At 37.1% G+C, this 18,284-nt stretch overlaps 1 protein-coding gene across 2 annotated transcripts in view; it reads right to left on the minus strand.

Annotated features, from left to right (window-relative positions):
- The window catches only part of LUZP2 (leucine zipper protein 2), a 518,912-nt gene that overhangs the window by 122,190 nt on the left and 378,438 nt on the right, over positions 1-18,284 (minus strand). For both annotated transcript variants that reach the window (XM_061406186.1, XM_061406187.1), the window contains exon 6: positions 2,476-2,538. In XM_061406186.1, coding sequence (XP_061262170.1) covers positions 2,476-2,538 — 63 coding nt within the window. The remainder of the gene's footprint in view (positions 1-2,475; positions 2,539-18,284) is intronic.

Raw genomic sequence — 18,284 nt, forward strand, 5'->3', positions numbered from 1 at the left:
CCTATTGAAAAACCAAAAAATAAAAGTAGCTGGTTATAGTGCCTAGTAAATTACATGATCCTCATGGAATTACTATATCCTAGTAAACAGTGCTGATATGAAAATCATCTTTAATAAGTAAATCCCACTGATATTTTTGAAATATTGTGCTTTTCTAAGCATTCACTGAATGCTTATGAGTCTCTCAGTTATCAAACTGCAACTGTTATTCAGTTTACTTTTATATTCAGAGTGTTTCCAACCATGCAAAGTATTTTAGCTGGCAAAATGGGGGACTGTGTTATGATGGTGTTATAATTACTAACTCATCATTTAATGGTGGGAGCATCATTAGAGTAGAATCTTGAAAATGTTGTAAATGGCACACCCTTGAAAGGTTCAAATATTAGAAACAATTTTTCACAGACATTCCTTTCAGGAGCCAACTGAATTGATCTGCTGAATTAAGAAAATGAAACCTCTAGGAATTCGTAAATAAGAATACAGAAATAATACGTCCTCTAAGAAGCTAAGATGAAGACAATATATGAGTCTTTCTTGAACTAAGGGGCTAAAAACTATAGGTAGACCCAGGTCGTCATTGTTGGTTTTCATTCTTCTGTTTGTTTCTAAACACCACACACGCCTTCTCCTAGGACCACCTCTTTTACATGTACCTGGGTGCTGTGTGAACTCTGGGAACATGTAAATTGTCACAGAATATAGCTTCAATTCAGATGGTCCTTATTCAAAACAGCTCCACTTGCTTACCCTCTTAAAGGTAATATTCAAAAACTGCACACTTGGTATGCCATATGTCTAGAAACTTAGCAAATATAAACAATATGGGAGTCTATTGATATCCAAATAGAAAAATACAGTGGAGAAAATAAAATACACAGGCTCATATCTATATGCCATTCAGTTTTATTTCTCATTTATGGAGGATCAACCTTTCAATTTCAATGTATTTAACAGCTCTATTCATTTCATATATAATATTATTGTAAAGACATTATAAGTGGATAATCATATTGCATGCTAGACTCTCAATAGTGACTTATACATGTCCACCAAGGAGTATTCTCACCTTCTCTAATTAAAAAATCCCAAATTCTGCATGGGCACACGAACACCAACCTAATGGCCTTTTCCAGGTTCCTACAAGTTAGCACATGAACACCAACCTCATGGCCTTTTCCAGGTTCCTACAAGTTAGCTAGGCTTGTGACCTAGTTCTGGCAAATAGGATACAAGGACATACGTGCCATTACTTTCTAGATAGACTCCTAAAGATCAATGTTTATGAGTCACAAGGTAATATTTCCTGTTCCTTCTGCTAGAAGGTGATAATATCAGGAAACAGCTTTTGGAATTAAGAGGTGGCTCCATATTTAGGAGACGGTAGAAGTTGTTCACCAGCTCTGTGCCTTGCTTCTAATCTGCTATGGGGAAAGGGATAAACTTGTGTTAGACTGTTTTTCTTCTACCTAAACCTGTCTCTTTCCCCCTTCCTTTCACAAGTATTTGGTTTTCACTGAAGACTAACATGCCTGGGCCTTATCATTCATAGGCTTTTCATTATTATTTTATTTTTTTTGCACAACTAGTCTTTTTGTATGCTCCTTTGAGGCTCCAACTTAACACATTAAGTGCAGTCTCCTCTCCTTGAAGTATCACTCTACTATGACACTATTTCTACTCTCTCTTTACTGTCACTAAGGATTACTGACTGTGAGCTATGTTTCTACATTACAGATTTCATTTGGAAGATCAGGAAAAGAAAAAATGGATTGTAATTAAAGCTGAATTAAACAGAATGACGTTTTCCCCCACTTAGGGGGCAATATTGTATGAGACAGTATTTTTGTCCATCTAATAGAACCAGTGAATTTATTTGTTTCTTTCATTTTATGTTCAGTCCTAGAATCCTCATTTTGCCACTCTAGTCTCCAACAGGTACAGACATCACATTGTTGATGTTGTTGTTTAGTCCTAAGTCATGTCCACTCTTTGTCACCCCATGGACAGTAGGCTGCCAGGTTCCACTGTCCGTGGCATTCTCCAGGCAAGAACAATGGAGTGGGTTGTCATTCCCTTCTCCAGGGGATCTTTTAGATCCAGGGATTGAACCTGCCTCTCATGCACTGGCAGGAGGATTCTCTATCACCACATAGAGGGTACCAGAAGTGAAAACTTCATGGACTTGCAGGTGTTTGCTAGTAAGGAACTCTTAATAATCCAGTTAAAGAAGGAATCCAGAATATCATTTAGGAAAGTAACACTTCAGTGGCCTAACATTTTTTCTATTTGGTGATGAAATGTTAAAACATCCAAAATACCTAAAAGTTTGAAATGTGTTTTTATTTTCTTATTCCAATGTTTGCAGTTATTTTTAAGGGAACAGAGTCACCAGATGTGTTGGGTTAAAAAAAACACCTGGCACTAATACTGTTTCTATTCACTTGAAGCTTTAAGAAAGGAAAACATACTCACCTCTTCTGCATGTAGGCCACATAGCTTGTTTCCAAACAACAGTTTGTGTTTCAAGCTTTTATTCTGAGAAAAGAAACATACTTTTATTTTTAAGAAGTTATAAAATATTAACAATTTATTTAAATTATGTCAGCAGTGCTTCTGGTTTGTTCACAGATAAGTCCTTCATGATATGAGATGTAGCTGATTTTCATAAATTGAGTAGAATCTGTACTATAAAAGATTGTTTTTTTATTCAACAAAAATTGATGGATTTGATGTATTGGCATTAACACAGTTATTAGAAAATATGGAACTTTCTTTGGTCTTACATTGAAATCTGTTTATTGTTATCTATGCTGTTTTCTAAAATAATTTTGGTTTCAAATTTGTAGTTGATACTAGTTTCTGAAAGCTCCCTCTAAACAGCAAGCATTTACTTCTACCATCAGCTGGATGCGCATCAACTTGGAGTCTAGTTTAATAGAGTCACGGATGCACTAGGGTCTAAATTTCCTTTAAACAATATGGTTTTAGAGTTCTCCTGTTTCTGACACCTGTGCATTGCATGCAAAGGGCATTTTGATGCTCAGAAACCATTTCTTCTTCCAGGCCTCATAAGAGTACTCTGTCTGCTGGACTTGACCTAGAGTCATAGACAAATGTTTGTTACTTCAGAAATGGAGGCACAGTGTTAGCCATCTGAATCTAAACCCTTAGAATGTGTCAGCTACATCTCCCTCGTGACACTCGGGCTTTTCTTTGTCCCATAACTGAGTACCTTCTCTTCTTTTAGACAGGAAGGATAAAAGAGAGCAGAAAACTCTGTAAAAACTCACAGGATTTAGACTTTATACTGTTTCTACAGTAGCAAACAATGTAATGGAAAGTATATCTCATACATAACTACTCTAAAGAGAGTCAATTTGATGAGCATCATAAGGAAATTGAACTAAATTTATGCAGTGTGAATGAATAACTCAATGAACGAATACATCAAATTTAAGACTTCTTCACACACAATTCCCACCTGATTATGAACATAGTTTCCTATTTTATTTTCCTGTCATGCAGAGTGGTTATAGCTCCCTCAGTTGGAAAGAATCCTTTGTCTAACTTTTCCTCTTCAAGTATGAGTTGAAACTCTAAAAAACTTATTTCAAATTTAAATACCATGAATTTTTTTATACAAGTGAGGAATTATCTTGATTCATTTAGTAATGGGTTTTTTTTTTTTTTTTTTTTTGCAAATATCTGTACTCATCATACAGCAAAACACAGATTAAGGTTTTTTTTTTTATTTTTTTTTAATTTTATTTTATTTTTAAACTTTACAGTATTGTATTAGTTTTGCCAAATATAGAAATGAATCCGCCACAAGTATACCCGCATTCCCCATCCTGAACCCTCCTCCCTCCTCCCTCCCCTACCCTCCCTCTAGGTCGTCCCAGTGCACCAGCCCCAAGCATCCAGTACCGTGCATCGAACCTGGACTGGCAACTCGTTTCATACATGATATTATACATGTTTCAATGCTATTCTCCCAAATATCCCCACCCTCTCCCTCTCCCACAGAGTCCATAAGACTGATCTATACATCGGTGTCTCTTTTGCTGTCTCGTACACAGGGTTATTGTTACCATCTTTCTAAATTCCATATATATGCGTTAGTATACTGTATTGGTGTTTTTCTTTCTGGCTTACTTCACTCTGTATAATAGCTCCAGTTTCATCCACCTCATTAGAACTGATTCAAATGTATTCTTTTTAATGGCTGAGTCATACTCCATTGTGTATATGTACCAGCGCTTTCTTATCCATTCATCTGCTGATGGACATCTAGGTTGCTTCCATGTCCTGGCTATTATAAACAGTGCTGCGATGAACATTGGGGTACACGTGTCTCTTTCCCTTCTGGTTTCCTCAGTGTGTATGCCCAGCAGTGGGATTGCTGGATCATAAGGCAGTTCTATTTCCAGTTTTTTAAGGAATCTCCACACTGTTCTCCATAGTGGCTGTACTAGTTTGCATTCCCACCAACAGTGTAAGAGGGTTCCCTTTTCTCCACACCCTCTCAAGCATTTATTGCTTGTAGACTTGGATCGCAGCCATTCTGACTGGCGTGAAATGGTACCTCATAGTGGTTTTGATTTGCATTTCTCTGATAATGAGTGATGTTGAGCATCTTTTCATGTGTTTGTTAGCCATCTGTATGTCTTCTTTGGAGAAATGTCTATTTAGTTCCTTGGCCCATTTTTTGATTGGGTCATTTATTTTTCTGGAGTTGAGCTGTAGGAGTTGCTTGTATATTTTTGAGATTAGTTGTTTGTCCGTTGCTTCATTTGCTATTATTTTCTCCCATTCTGAAGGCTGCCTTTTCACCTTGCTAATACTTTCCTTTGTTGTGCAGAAGCTTTTAAGTTTAATTAGGTCCCATTTGTTTATTTTTGCTTTTATTTCCAATATTCTGGGAGGTGGGTCATAGAGGATCCTGCTGTGATGTATGTCGGAGAGTGTTTTGCCTATATTCTCCTCTAGGAGTTTTATAGTTTCTGGTCTTACGTTTAGATCTTTAATCCATTTTGAGTTTATTTTTGTGTAAGGTGTTAGAAAGTGTTCTAGTTTCATTCTTTTACAAGTGGTTGACCAGTTTTCCCAGCACCACTTGTTAAAGAGATTGTCTTTAATCCATTGTATATTCTTGCCTCCTTTGTCAAAGATAAGGTGTCCATATGTGCATGGATTTATCTCTGGGCTTTCTATTTTGTTCCATTGATCAATATTTCTGTCTTTGTGCCAGTACCATACTGTCTTGATAACTGTGGCTTTGTAATAGAGCCTGAAGTCAGGTAGGTTGATTCCTCCAGTTCCATTCTTCTTTCTCAAGATAGCTTTGGCTATTCGAGGTTTTTTTGTATTTCCATACAAATTGTGAAATTATTTGTTCTAGCTCTGTGAAGAATACCGTTGGTAGCTTGATAGGGATTGCATTGAATCTATAAATTGCTTTGGGTAGTATACTCATTTTCACTATATTGATTCTTCCAATCCATGAACATGGTATATTTCTCCATCTATTAGTGTCCTCTTTGATTTCTTTCACCAGTGTTTTATAGTTTTCTATATATAAGTCTTTAGTTTCTTTAGGTAGATATATTCCTAAGTATTTTATTCTTTCCGTTGCAATGGTGAATGGAATTGTTTCCTTAATTTCTCTTTCTGTTTTCTCATTATTAGTGTATAGGAATGCAAGGGATTTCTGTGTGTTGATTTTATATCCTGCAACTTTACTATAATCATTGATTAGTTCTAGTAATTTTCTGGTGGAGTCTTTAGGGTTTTCTATGTAAAGGATCATGTCATCTGCAAACAGTGAGAGTTTTACTTCTTCTTTTCCAATTTGGATTCCTTTTATTTCTTTTTCTGCTCTGATTGCTGTGGCCAGAACTTCCAAAACTATGTTGAATAGTAATGGTGAAAGTGGGCACCCTTGTCTTGTTCCTGACTTTAGAGGAAATGCTTTCAATTTTTCACCATTGAGGATAATGTTTGCTGTGGGTTTGTCATATATAGCTTTTATTATGTTGAGGTATGTTCCTTCTATTCCTGCTTTCTGGAGAGTTCTTATCATAAATGGATGTTGAATTTTGTCAAAGGCTTTCTCTGCATCTATTGAGATAATCATATGGTTTTTGTTTTTCAATTTGTTAATGTGGTGTATAACATTGATTGATTTGTGGATATTGAAGAATCCTTGCATCCCTGGGATAAAGCCCACTTGGGCATGGCGTACGATCTTTTTAATGTGTTGTTGGATTCTGATTGCTAGAATTTTGTTAAGGACTTTTGCATCTATGTTCATCAGTGATATTGGCCTGTAGTTTTCTTTTTCTGTGGGATCTTTGTCAGGTTTTGGTATTAGGGTGATGGTGGCCTCATAGAATGAGTTTGGAAGCTTACCTTCCTCTGCAATTTTCTGCAAGAGTTTGAGCAGGATAGGTGTTAGCTCTTCTCTAAATTTTTGGTAGAATTCAGCTGTGAAGCCGTCTGGACCTGGGCTTTTGTTTGCTGGAAGATTTTTGATTGCAGTTTCAATTTCCGTGCTTGTGATGGGTCTGTTAAGATTTTCTATTTCTTCCTGGTCGAGTTTTGGAAAGTTGTACTTTTCTAAGAATTTGTCCATTTCTTCCACGTTGTCCATTTTATTGGCATATAATTGTTAATAGTAGTCTCTTATGATCCTTTGTATTTCTGTGTTGTCTGTTGTGATCTCTCCATTTTCATTTCTAATTTTGTTGATTTGATTTTTCTCCCTTTGTTTCTTGATGAGTCTGGCTAATGGTTTGTCAATTTTATTTATCCTTTCAAAGAACCAGCTTTTGGCTTTCTTGATTTTTGCTATGGTCTCTTTTGTTTCTTTTGCATTTATTTCTGCCCTAATTTTTAAGATTTCTTTCTTTCTACTAACCCTGGGGTTCTTCATTTCTTCCTTTTCTAGTTGCTTTAGGTGTAGGGTTAGGTTATTTATTTGACTTTTTTCTTGTTTCTTTAGGTATGCCTGTATTGCTATGAACTTTCCCCTTAGGACTGCTTTTAAAGTGTCCCACAGGTTTTGGGTTGTTGTGTTTTCAGTTTCATTCATTTCTATGCAAATTTTGATTTCTTTTTTGATTTCTTCTGTGATTTGTTGGTTATTCAGCAGGGTGTTTTCATGCTCCATATGTTGGAATTTTTAATAGTTTTTCTCCTGTAATTTAGATCTAATCTTACTGCATTGTGGTCAGAAAAGATGCTTGGAATGATTTGTATTTTTTTGAATTTACCAAGGCTAGATTTATGGCCCAGGATGTGATCTATCCTGGAGAAGGTTCCATGTGCGCTTGAGAAAAAGGTGAAATTCACTGTTTTGGGATGAAATGTCCTATAGATATCAATTAGGTCTAACTGGTCTATTATATCATTTAACGTTTGTGTTTCCTTGTTAATTTTCTGTTTAGTTGATCTATCCATAGGTGTGAGTGGGGTATTAAAGTCTCCCACTATTATTGTGTTATTGTTAATTTCTCCTTTCATACTTGTTAGCATTTGTCTTACATATTGCGGCACTCCCGTGTTGGGTGCATATATATTTATAATTGTTATATCTTCTTCTTGGATTGATCCTTTGATCATTAGGTAGTGACCATCTTTGTCTCTTTTCACAGCCTTTGTTTTAAAGTCTATTTTATCTGATATGAGTATTGCTACTCCTGCTTTCTTTTGGTCCCTATTTGCATGGAAAATCTTTTTCCAGCCTTTCACTTTCAGTCTGTATGTGTCCCCTGTTTTGAGGTGGGTCTCTTGTAGACAACATATGTAGGGGTCTTGTTTTTGTATCCATTCAGCCAGTCTTTGTCTTTTGGTTGGGGCATTCAACCCATTTACATTTAAGGTAATTACTTATAAGTATGATCCCGTTGCCATTTACTTTATTGTTTTGGGTTCGAATTTATACACTGTTTTTGTGTTTCCTGTCTAGAGAATATCCTTTAATATTTGTTGGAGAGCTGGTTTGGTGGTGCTGAATTCTCTCAGCTTTTGCTTGTCTGAGAAGCTTTTGATTTCTCCTTCATATTTGAATGAGATCCTTGCTGGGTACAATAATCTGGGCTGTAGGTTATTTTCTTTCATCACTTTAAGTATGTCTTGCTATTCCCTCCTGGCTTCAAGAGTTTCTATTGAAAGCTCAGCTGTTATCCTAATGGGAATTCCCTTGTGTGTTATTTGTTGTTTTTCCCTTGCTGCTTTTAATTTTTGTTCTTTGTATTTGATCTTTGTTAATTTGATTAATATGTGTCTTGGGGTGTTTCGCCTTGGGTTTACCCTGTTTGGGACTCTCTGGGTTTCTTGGACTTGGGTGATTATTTCCTTCCCCATTTTAGGGAAGTTTTCAACTATTATCTCCTCAAATATTTTCTCATGGTCTTTCTTTTTGTGTTCTTCTTCTGGGATCCCTATGATTTGAATGTTGTAGCATTTAATATTGTCCTGGAGGTCTCTGAGATTGTCCTCATTTCTTTTAATTCGTTTTTCTTTTATCCTCTCTGATTCATTTATTTCTACCATTCTATCTTCTAATTCACTAATCCTATCTTCTGCCTCTGTTATTCTACTATTTGTTGCCTCCAGAGTGTTTTTAATTTCATTTATTGCATTATTCATTTTATATTGACTCTCTTTTATTTCTTCTAGGTCCTTGTTAAACCTTTCTTGCATCTTCTCAATCTTTGTCTCCAAGCTATTTATCTGTGATTCCATTTTTATTTCAAGATTTTGGATCAATTTCACTATCATTATTCGGAATTCTTTATCAGGTAGATTCCCTATCTCTTCCTCTTTTGTTTGGTTTGGTGGGCTTTTAACCTGTTCCTTTATCTGCTGGGTATTCCTCTGTCTCTTCATCTTGTTTAAATCACTGAGTTTGGGGTGTCCTTTCTATATTCTGGCAGTTTGTGGAGTTATCTTTATTGTGGCATTTCCTCGCTCTGTGTGGGTTTGTACAGGTGGCTTGTCAAGGTTTCTTGGTTAGGGAAGCTTGTGTCGGTGTTCTGGTGAGTGGAGCTGTATTTCTTCTCTTTGTTCAGTCGCACTGAGGGGAGGTAGGGAGGGATGCTGCAAACAAATAACACTGGCGTTTGCTCGCAGTGCCTCAGCCACACTGGGTTTGCCCCCAGTTCACGGCACGTGTAGCCTCTCTGCCCACGCTGCTCAGGCTCTAGGTTGCTCTACCGCGAACCATCCGCGGCCCGCCCTGGGCTGCCTGTACTTTCCAGGTCCAAGCCTCTCAGGTTCAGGCACTCGGGTAGTCCTCAGAGGTGCAGACTCTCAGTTGGGCCTGCTTTTTGTGCCCTTCCCAGATCCGAGCAGCTCAGGTGATGAGGTGTTTTGCGCGCGCGCGATTGCTGCAACTTATCGCCTCCCCGCCGCTCGGTTATCTAGTTGTGCACCGGCACACCTTCTCAGGCAGATGTTGACCGTCCAGACCCCCAAGAAGTTTTAGTTAGCAAAGAAGCCTGCTTACAGTTTTATAGATAATGTCTCTCTGGGGCTGCGATTGTCCCCTTCCGGCTCTGGCTGCCTATCACCGGAGGGGGATTGTCTGCTGCCGGCTATCTCTGTTCAGTCCTTTATTCCATGCGCTGGCCTGGCGGTGTCATAGGTTAGGGCTGGCTTTTTGCGTGGTAGATATCCCACAGTCTGGTTTGCTAGCCCAAATTATTTCGCTCAGATAGTGCTCGGGGTATTCAGGCCAGATTCTTGCGATGCAGCCCGCGCTGCGCCTCCCTGCCCAGCCCCCGCTTGCTAATGGCGTATGCAGGCATCTGCGCTGCTTCTCCGCTGGGGGAGTTACCATAGGGCTCACAATGTGCGGGTTTTAATTATTTATTTTTCCTCCCTGTTATGCTGCCCTCTGTGCTTCCAAGGCTCGGCACAGATTCGGCAGTGAGAAGGTTTCCTGGTGTTTGGAAACTTCTCTCTTCTTAAGACTCCCTTCCCAGGACGGAACTCCGTCCCTCCCTCTTTTGTCCCTTTTTTTGTCTTTTATATCTTTCCCTACCTCCTTTCGAAGACTTGGGTTGCTTTTCTGGGTGCCTGATGTCCTCTGCCGGCTTTCAGAAGTTGTTTTGTGGAATTTACTCAGCATTTAAATGTTCTTTTGATGAATTTGTGGGGGAGAAAGTGTTCTCCCCGTCCTACTCCTCTGCCATCTTAGCTCCTCCCCCCAGATTAAGGTTTTTAAAGTCTTTAATGTATGGTATTCCTGTATCTAAAAGCTCAGAAACTACAGTAAAGAGACACATACTTATATTTTAACTCCACAGTATTGCTCAGTTTGTAGGTTAAAAATTACCCTTGTTTTCCTACGGTACATGTCTATTTATGATATTTTTGACACAGGGGATGTTAAATTTTTTTATTAAATTGTCTATTTTTCTTTTTTGATTTCTCTCAGTTTTTAAATATTAGGTATATATCTTCAGTATCTCTAGAGATTTGTTGTTCAATTAGATTTTCATCATTCTAAGGCTAGAGGTCTTTAGTGGAAACACTGGTAAAATTCAATGTTAATTTTCTGGTTCAATAATTATAGTATCACTGTAGGTTGTTATATTAGAGGTTTTGGGGAAAGGTACATGAGAACATTCTATATTAATTGGCTACTCGATGTTTGTAATGTCTTTTTGGATCTGATATTTCTAACCTGCTTTAGCACAAGCAGCAATAACAAATGGGACGGCCTCAAACTAAATAACTTCTGTACAGCAAAAGAAACCATCAACAAAGTAAAAATAAAACCTATGAAATGGCAAAAAAAAAAAAAAAAAAAAGGGTACAAATAATGTATCTGATGAGTTAATATTCAAAATATGTAAAGAACTCGTACAATGCAACAGCAAACAACCAAATAGTCTAATTTGAAAAACTGGACAAAGGACATAAATTGACACTTCTCCAAGAAGATATACAAAAAGCCAACAGGTATATGAGATTATCCTTAACATCAATAGTCGTTAGGGAAAAGCAGATTGAAACAATAGAGTATTGTTTCATGCTTGTTGGAATGGCCATCATCAAAAGACAAGAGATAACAAATGCTGGCAGAAATGCAAAGAAAAGGGAACCTTGGCGCTGCTGGTATGACTGTAAACTGCTACAGCCACTATGAAAAACAGTACAGAGGATCCTCGAAAAATTAAACACAGAACTACCATATGATCCAACAAGTCTACTTCCACCAAAGGAAAAACTAACTTGGAAAAGTATCGGTACCCCCACCTTCACAGCAGGATTATTTATAATTCTGGGCCTGCAAACAACCTAAGTGCCCACTGATGGATGAACGGACAGAGAAGTTGTGGTATATGTGTGAGTGTATGTGTGTATATGTGTGTGTGTGTGGTTAAAAAGAAGAAATGCTTGTCATTTGTGAAAACATGGGCAAAATGTGAAATGAGGTAAGTCAGATAGAGAAACTTAAGACCGACCAACCAAACTCACAGAAAAAGAGATCAAACTTATGGTTACCAGAAGTGGAGGGGAGAAGGAGGAGGAATTAGAGAAAGATGGTCAAGAGGCAGAAATCTGAAATTATCAGATAAATATTATAGTACTAGGAATGTAAAGTGCAGCATGATACCTGCAGCTAACTCTGACGGATGACATACAGAAAAAAATGTTAAGAGAGAAAATCCAAAGAGGGCTGATCACAAGGAAAATGTTGTCCCTTTGATCGTTCTTTTCTTTTTACTATATCTGTATGAGAAGATGGATGCTTGCTGAACCTATTGTGATAATCATTTCACAATATACATAAAGTAAACCATCATGATGTACTCCTTGAATTTATACAGTGATATGTGTCAATTAATTTCCAATAAAACTGGGAACAATTATTTCAAAATAAAAAGTTAAAATATCTAAAAAACAGGAATATTAAATAAATAAAATTGAGACAAGCTGAGTGAAGGACATCTAAAGGCCTTGTGTGTTAATATCCATACATGAGTAAATTTAGAAAGATAATAAAGCTAATAATATATTTCTACTTAAAATTTAATACTTTAAAATTTACCATACTATTTAAAATTTACATCTTCACTTAAAGATTTTACCCCCTTTCTTCTTTTTCCTTTCTTCCTTCCTTCCTTTCTTTTGATTTTTTTTCTTTCATTTGTTCATTATGTTTAATTCTAAAGTGATACAGCAGTGAATATTTCTTTTCAAACGTGTGTGATAGACTTGGACAATGCAACTATATTAGCACAAGGAAGGCTGTCCCACATGGATACCCTGTGGCCATCCCCAAAATGAGCAATGATTATGCTGTGTATCCACAGGCTGCTCTGGCAGTTGATAATTCTGGGCATCCATGCAAACAATATGTTTCCATTAAGATAAATATCATTTCCAGAGCTTAAGAACTAGACTATTTAACTATTTTGAAATACATCCAGAACTGAGGATAATCAATTATAATCACCCATAATGGGGCCAATTGTGGGATAAAAGTAAGACTTGCAAGACCCGTACTGAGATTTTTCTTAAATGACATATTTTTCAGAAACACAGATGGCACAGAGCACTGGAGAGGGAACACTGACTCCCAGAAAATTCGCTGATTTAACCTTTTCATTCAGTGCTGGTGATCACACCTCTTTAATCTCAGAAAGAATTAAGACTTGCTATTTCCAGTAGTCATGTACAGATGTGAGAGTTGAACCATAAAGAATGCTGAGCACCAAAGAATTGGTGCTTTTGAATTTTGGTGCTGAAGAAGAATCCTGAGAGTCCCTTGGACAGCAAGGAGATCAAACTAGTCAAACCTAAAGGAAATCAATCCTAAATATTCACTGGAAGGACTGATGCTGATGCTCTAATACTTTGGCCACCTGATGTGAAGAGCCGACTCATTGGAAGAAACCCTGATTCTGGGAAAGATGGAAGGCAAAAAGAGAAGGGGGCAGCAGAGGATGAGATGGTTAGAAAGCATCACTGACTCATTGGACATGAGTTTGAGCAATCTCTGGTAGATAGTGGAGGACAGAGGAGCCTGGTATGCTGCAGTCCATGGGATCTCAAAGAGGTGGACATGAATGAGCAACTGAACAACAACAAATCATTCAGGCATTAAGAACATACTCTTTACAATTGTGTAATCAGACATGTAGCATTTTATCTACCCTCTAAACGATGGATCTCATCCCTATCAAATTGGATGATGCTTTCAGAAGGCCTAAAATAACAACTTACACATGTAATTATGCCCCAAATGCTAGGATACAACTATGAGTATGATTTGCTGGGACATAAGAAAAAGTAGATTAAAAGAATCATAAAATGTTTAGGTGTCTGTTTTCCCTGCCTATCAAGCTTATACTATCCTTTTTCTAATAACTAGATCCTGATTTTTCTTGTGAGAATCATTTTTCCATGCTAATTCTAAGTGGCTGTGTGATACTAACTTTACCCACTCTATCAAGGGAAAGGATGAGATTCGAACTCAGCCAATCAGAGGCTTCATCCACATTTGGTAAAGTAACATAAAAGCTGCTGATGAGACTCAAATATAAAATTTTATTTTCAATTACTTATGAAAATGTACTGAGGGTCATCACTACATCACAACTCAGCTGAGACTGAATATAACATAGAAAAAAGAACACATGAGTTTGGACAGAGATATACTGAATTCTGGTGATGCTGATGGCCCCTCTATTTCCCTTCACACTTATCTAAAGCTAGTATATATAATCCTGGGTTCTTCAGCTATATGCTTCTAGCTCCAGCTTCTCTGTTCACTTAATGTTGTACTTAAATCTTTTTGTCCACCCTATCTACATAACTATAATTTTGTCAATATCTTAGGATTCAGAGTGGTAGCCTCCCCTACACCAAATCCAAACATCCAAGCTTATATCTAATGCTCATGCTTGGATCAGGATGTGGGCACAGAACATATCCATCTATTTTGGCTTCACTAAATGAAATACAGACCCTACTTACTACCTACTAAAGGAAAGTCTCCCAGATGGACAAATCTGCACAAATTTGGAGTTGCTTAAAACAAATGTCCCAACAACCTTCTTGGGAACCTAGTTTCTTGAAAAACTACCTAAAATGTCACTCAATATCTCCTCTTGTCTATATGATAAAACTCAAACTCAAATATGATAATAACAAAATGTAATAGGTAGATCTGTTAATCTAGTTTTGAGTTTTGCCTCAAACGTAAAGCATCACATTTTCACTGCAGCTTGCATGGTAGCTTGGGCTTCCCTGGTGGTTCTAGTGGTAAAGGACCCACCTGCCAAAGCAGGAGACATAAGAGACCTGGGTTCGATCCCTGAGTTAAGATCTCCTGGAGGAGAGCATGGCAACCTACTTCAGTATCCTTGCTTGGAGAATCCCATGGACAGAGGAGCCTGGGGGGCTATAATCTATACAGTTGCAAACAGTCAGATATGACTGAAGCAACTAAGCATACACACACATGCTAGCTCAAATCCGACATGCATTCAACATACATACAACATACATAAATCTAGCCTACCTCTATTCATTTTGCCATAGGAAATGTAAAAATTCTAAAATTACTATGCATGTCCATTTTACATAGTACTTTCAAATGAAATTTGAATTTTTGTTTGCAAGGAACAGAAACCAATAATGGTTCAATCAGGCAAAGCATGAATTTATTTCATGTAGGATAGAGAACACTTCGGGAATGAGGCTCAGAAAATAGGCAGGAACCAAGTAGGAGGAGGGTTCTGTAATTATGAGACAGGAATAGAATTATTTTGACAATTGAAAAAGAGGCTGTACATCAGTGTACTTAATTACAAGGTAGGTTGATGAGGTCTCAATGAATTTTCATGGTGAAAGTCAAAATCTGGGAACACTTAGGTTTGTCAAACATAATAAATTATGTAAATATGCTTATCACATTATTTTCTGGATTTAAATAAAATATACCACTGCTGCCAGGCAGATGAAAACATGTGTTAATGTCTTCAATGTGCAATTAAGTATAAACCAAAAGTAAAAACACCTGCAGTGGTATTCAAACTAAAACCAGAGAGTGCTGCGTCTCACGGCAGGTAGCATCTCCTTTTTAGAAGTTTCTAAAACTGCACAAACCACTATATAAGAATGCTTGTGAGCCACATGTTTCAATTGAAATGTTTTTTAAATGCCTGAAAAAAATGGACATGTTCTTTCAAATAGAGTTGGAACTCAAAACATTATATCCCATATAAAGAAAAGTAACAGTTTCTGAGAAGTATGTGACAAATACTTTGCTTCTAAAGTATCTGCAGATGTTATAATATTTTACAAATCCCCTAAGAGTCTCTTATTGAGCACATCTCAGGAGAAGGATGGGTTACTGGACTGGTATAAACCATGAACATGTATTTCACCAATTTGTGGGATGCACAATTTTTTCACTTTTTAATGTTTCTGAAATCAGGATGTGGTCTACAATATTTGGCACTTTTCATTTATTATATTTTTGGGTCCCTCCACCCCAAGAATGCTGTCAAATCACAATCCACTCTACAACTGATGACTCTTTAAAATTTAAAGATGATTTTTGTTTTAAAATAAGGAGTGAAGAGATCAATAAAGAAGAGAAAATATCCTCCCATTTAATAAAGCTCAGCTGCATAGGAACTGCATAAAATATGAAACATATAAGGTCTATTTATTCTAAGCCACACAAAAGGAAAAAAGTAGAATTTCAAAATGGATGAAAATAAAATTGTCTATAAAATAGTTTCAAATCTATAATGGAGAAAAACGCCAAAGGGAGTCAGCCATTTCTATATAATATAAATGCAGAGCTTGGACAGCTGAAGCACATTTGGTCAAAAAAAGACTTAGATATTCTCTTTAAAATTACACTAAAACATAATGCAAGCAGCAAGAAAGATAGCTGAAAACCAAACAACACTATTTTCTCAAGTAATTTCCTTGTTTAAATGTAATGCTATGACTTAATCTGTATGTAAACTAATTGCTACTTTAATCAAGATTTACATTTTTACAGAATGATTTAGAATAGTAGACATGAGTGGCAGGATCATTCTGTAAACACATAAAACCACCCTCAGCCAAGTGACGGTAGGGACCCCAGAGAAGCTTCAGCCTCGCCAACTTGAACTCCAAATTGGTTAAAGGCATAACAAAAGTTGTACAAGTGCTCAAAGGCTTCCTCGACAAGGTTATCTCCGGAACAGGATGGCATACTGACCTTGGCTCTAATTCATTAGAAAATGTATGAGTGCTTCATGAGAATTTTATTCTTAGCTTAGCACCATACTAGCTTTAATATTCAGTGTCACGAGACAATGTTGACATATGTGAAATAATGAAGAATATCTAGGTCATCTCAGATTTCTTTCAGCTTCAGGACTATTAAGAGGGGTTATGAGTTGGTGACTTTTTCTGATGACAGGTAAAAAGATAGTTTTAATATATTTCAATTTACTGAGTATATTAATTAGATATCCTCTGAACTGGTTGGCCTCATACCTACAAGATCACTTTGCAAACAGTAGACTATAATATGGCACAGTGACTGAGTTAGGACAGAACAGCTCAGTTCTGTCTAAAAACAACTGTATTTAAATCTCAGTTTTTTATATGCTCTGTGGTTTTTGATGCCTCTGTTTTTCCTCTCATAAAACTAGATAACTGTTATGACCAATGGAGTGGTTGTATTAAGTGAGATGGCATAAACAAAACATTTATAACAGTGACTGTCACACAATAAGCACTCAATAAATATTAGCTCTTATTATTTCAATGAAGTTCAGTTTGTCTTGCAAAAAATAAGAACTACTCTTCTTGAAGATTATGACAGCACTCTAAGAAGGTTCAGAGTTTTGAAATCACAATTTTTATATATAAATACTTATTTTAGCAGGTGACATACATTTCTAGCTCTTGAGTCCTCTAATTGTTCTTAGAGATAAAAGTTTATTGTGGAGAAACACTGCTCTCAATAGTATTTCTCTATATGTCTTATTTGGTCTTCTTTTAAAATAGACAACTCTCTTGGAAATAGAACCTGCTTCTGCTGTCATTAAACACCCCCTTCCTTTACCAGACAGCTCTCATTCTAATGGGTTAAAAAGTGTTGCTAAATAAATGAGATGCCATTCATTCCAGAAATAACTTCATTAAATAAAGCATTAATACTCTTATCAACCTTTATAGAAACTTTTTATGTACCAGGAATGGAGGCAAAACAACCCCTCTCTTCAAGAAGGTCACATCCACGGAGGAATCTGACAACAGTAGCAAGCCTCCGGGGAGGCATCTACTCAGGCAATGACACTGAGCTGCTTCTAGATGTGCAAAAGTAAAGTCGCTTAGTCGTGTCCGACTCTGCGACTCCATGGACTGTCGCCTACCAGGCTTCTCAGGCGACAGTCCATGGAGTTTTTCAGGCAAGAGTACTGGAGTGGGTTGCCATTTCCTTCTCCAGGGGATCTTCCTGACCCAGGGATTGAACCTGGCTCCACTGCATTGCAGGCAGATGCTTTACCATCTGAGCCACAGGGAAGCCCTAAATGGGCAAAGGATTCAGTCAAATAATAAGCAATGGCAGGAGAGAGAGAAGAGTGTGTGTACTAGACCCTAGGATTCTCAAGAGTTGAAAGATAAGATGGGAGAGGGGCTTTAGGGTTAGTCAAACAGGGCCCTGTAAGCCACTGAAGCCATGACATTGGATGTTTAGCATGAAAGTCACATGATCAGATTTACTCTTTAGGAAAATAAAGCAGGAAGAATTCTGGATTTCAAATTCATTAAGATATCTAACAGTTGTCCCCATCTCCCCATCCCCATATAGGTCTACTTAGCAGTTAAGTTTTAGGCAATATTTTATTGGGGGAATTAAACTCATACAACTCAGAAACAAACAAACAAAAAAAAAACCTCATTAAAAATGAGTGAGGAACTGAACAGACATTTTCCCAAGAAGACATATAAATGGCCAACAGGTACATGAAGTGCTCAACATCACCAGTTATGACAGAAATGTAAAGCAAACCACAACGAGGTATTTCACACCTGTTAAAAAGGCTGTTATCAAAAAGACAAGAGATAGCAAGTGTTTTTGAGGATGTAGAGAAAAGGGAATACTATTGCACTAAGGGTGAGAATGTACATTAGTGCAGCCATTATGGAAAACAGTATGAAGTTTCCTCAAGACCATTAAAAATGGAGTTACCTTATGATCCAGCAACAACACTTCTGAGATATATCCAAAGGACATTAAAGCA

Source organism: Bos javanicus, chromosome 29, assembly GCF_032452875.1.
Source record: "Bos javanicus breed banteng chromosome 29, ARS-OSU_banteng_1.0, whole genome shotgun sequence".
NCBI classification, from domain to species: Eukaryota; Metazoa; Chordata; class Mammalia; order Artiodactyla; family Bovidae; genus Bos; species Bos javanicus.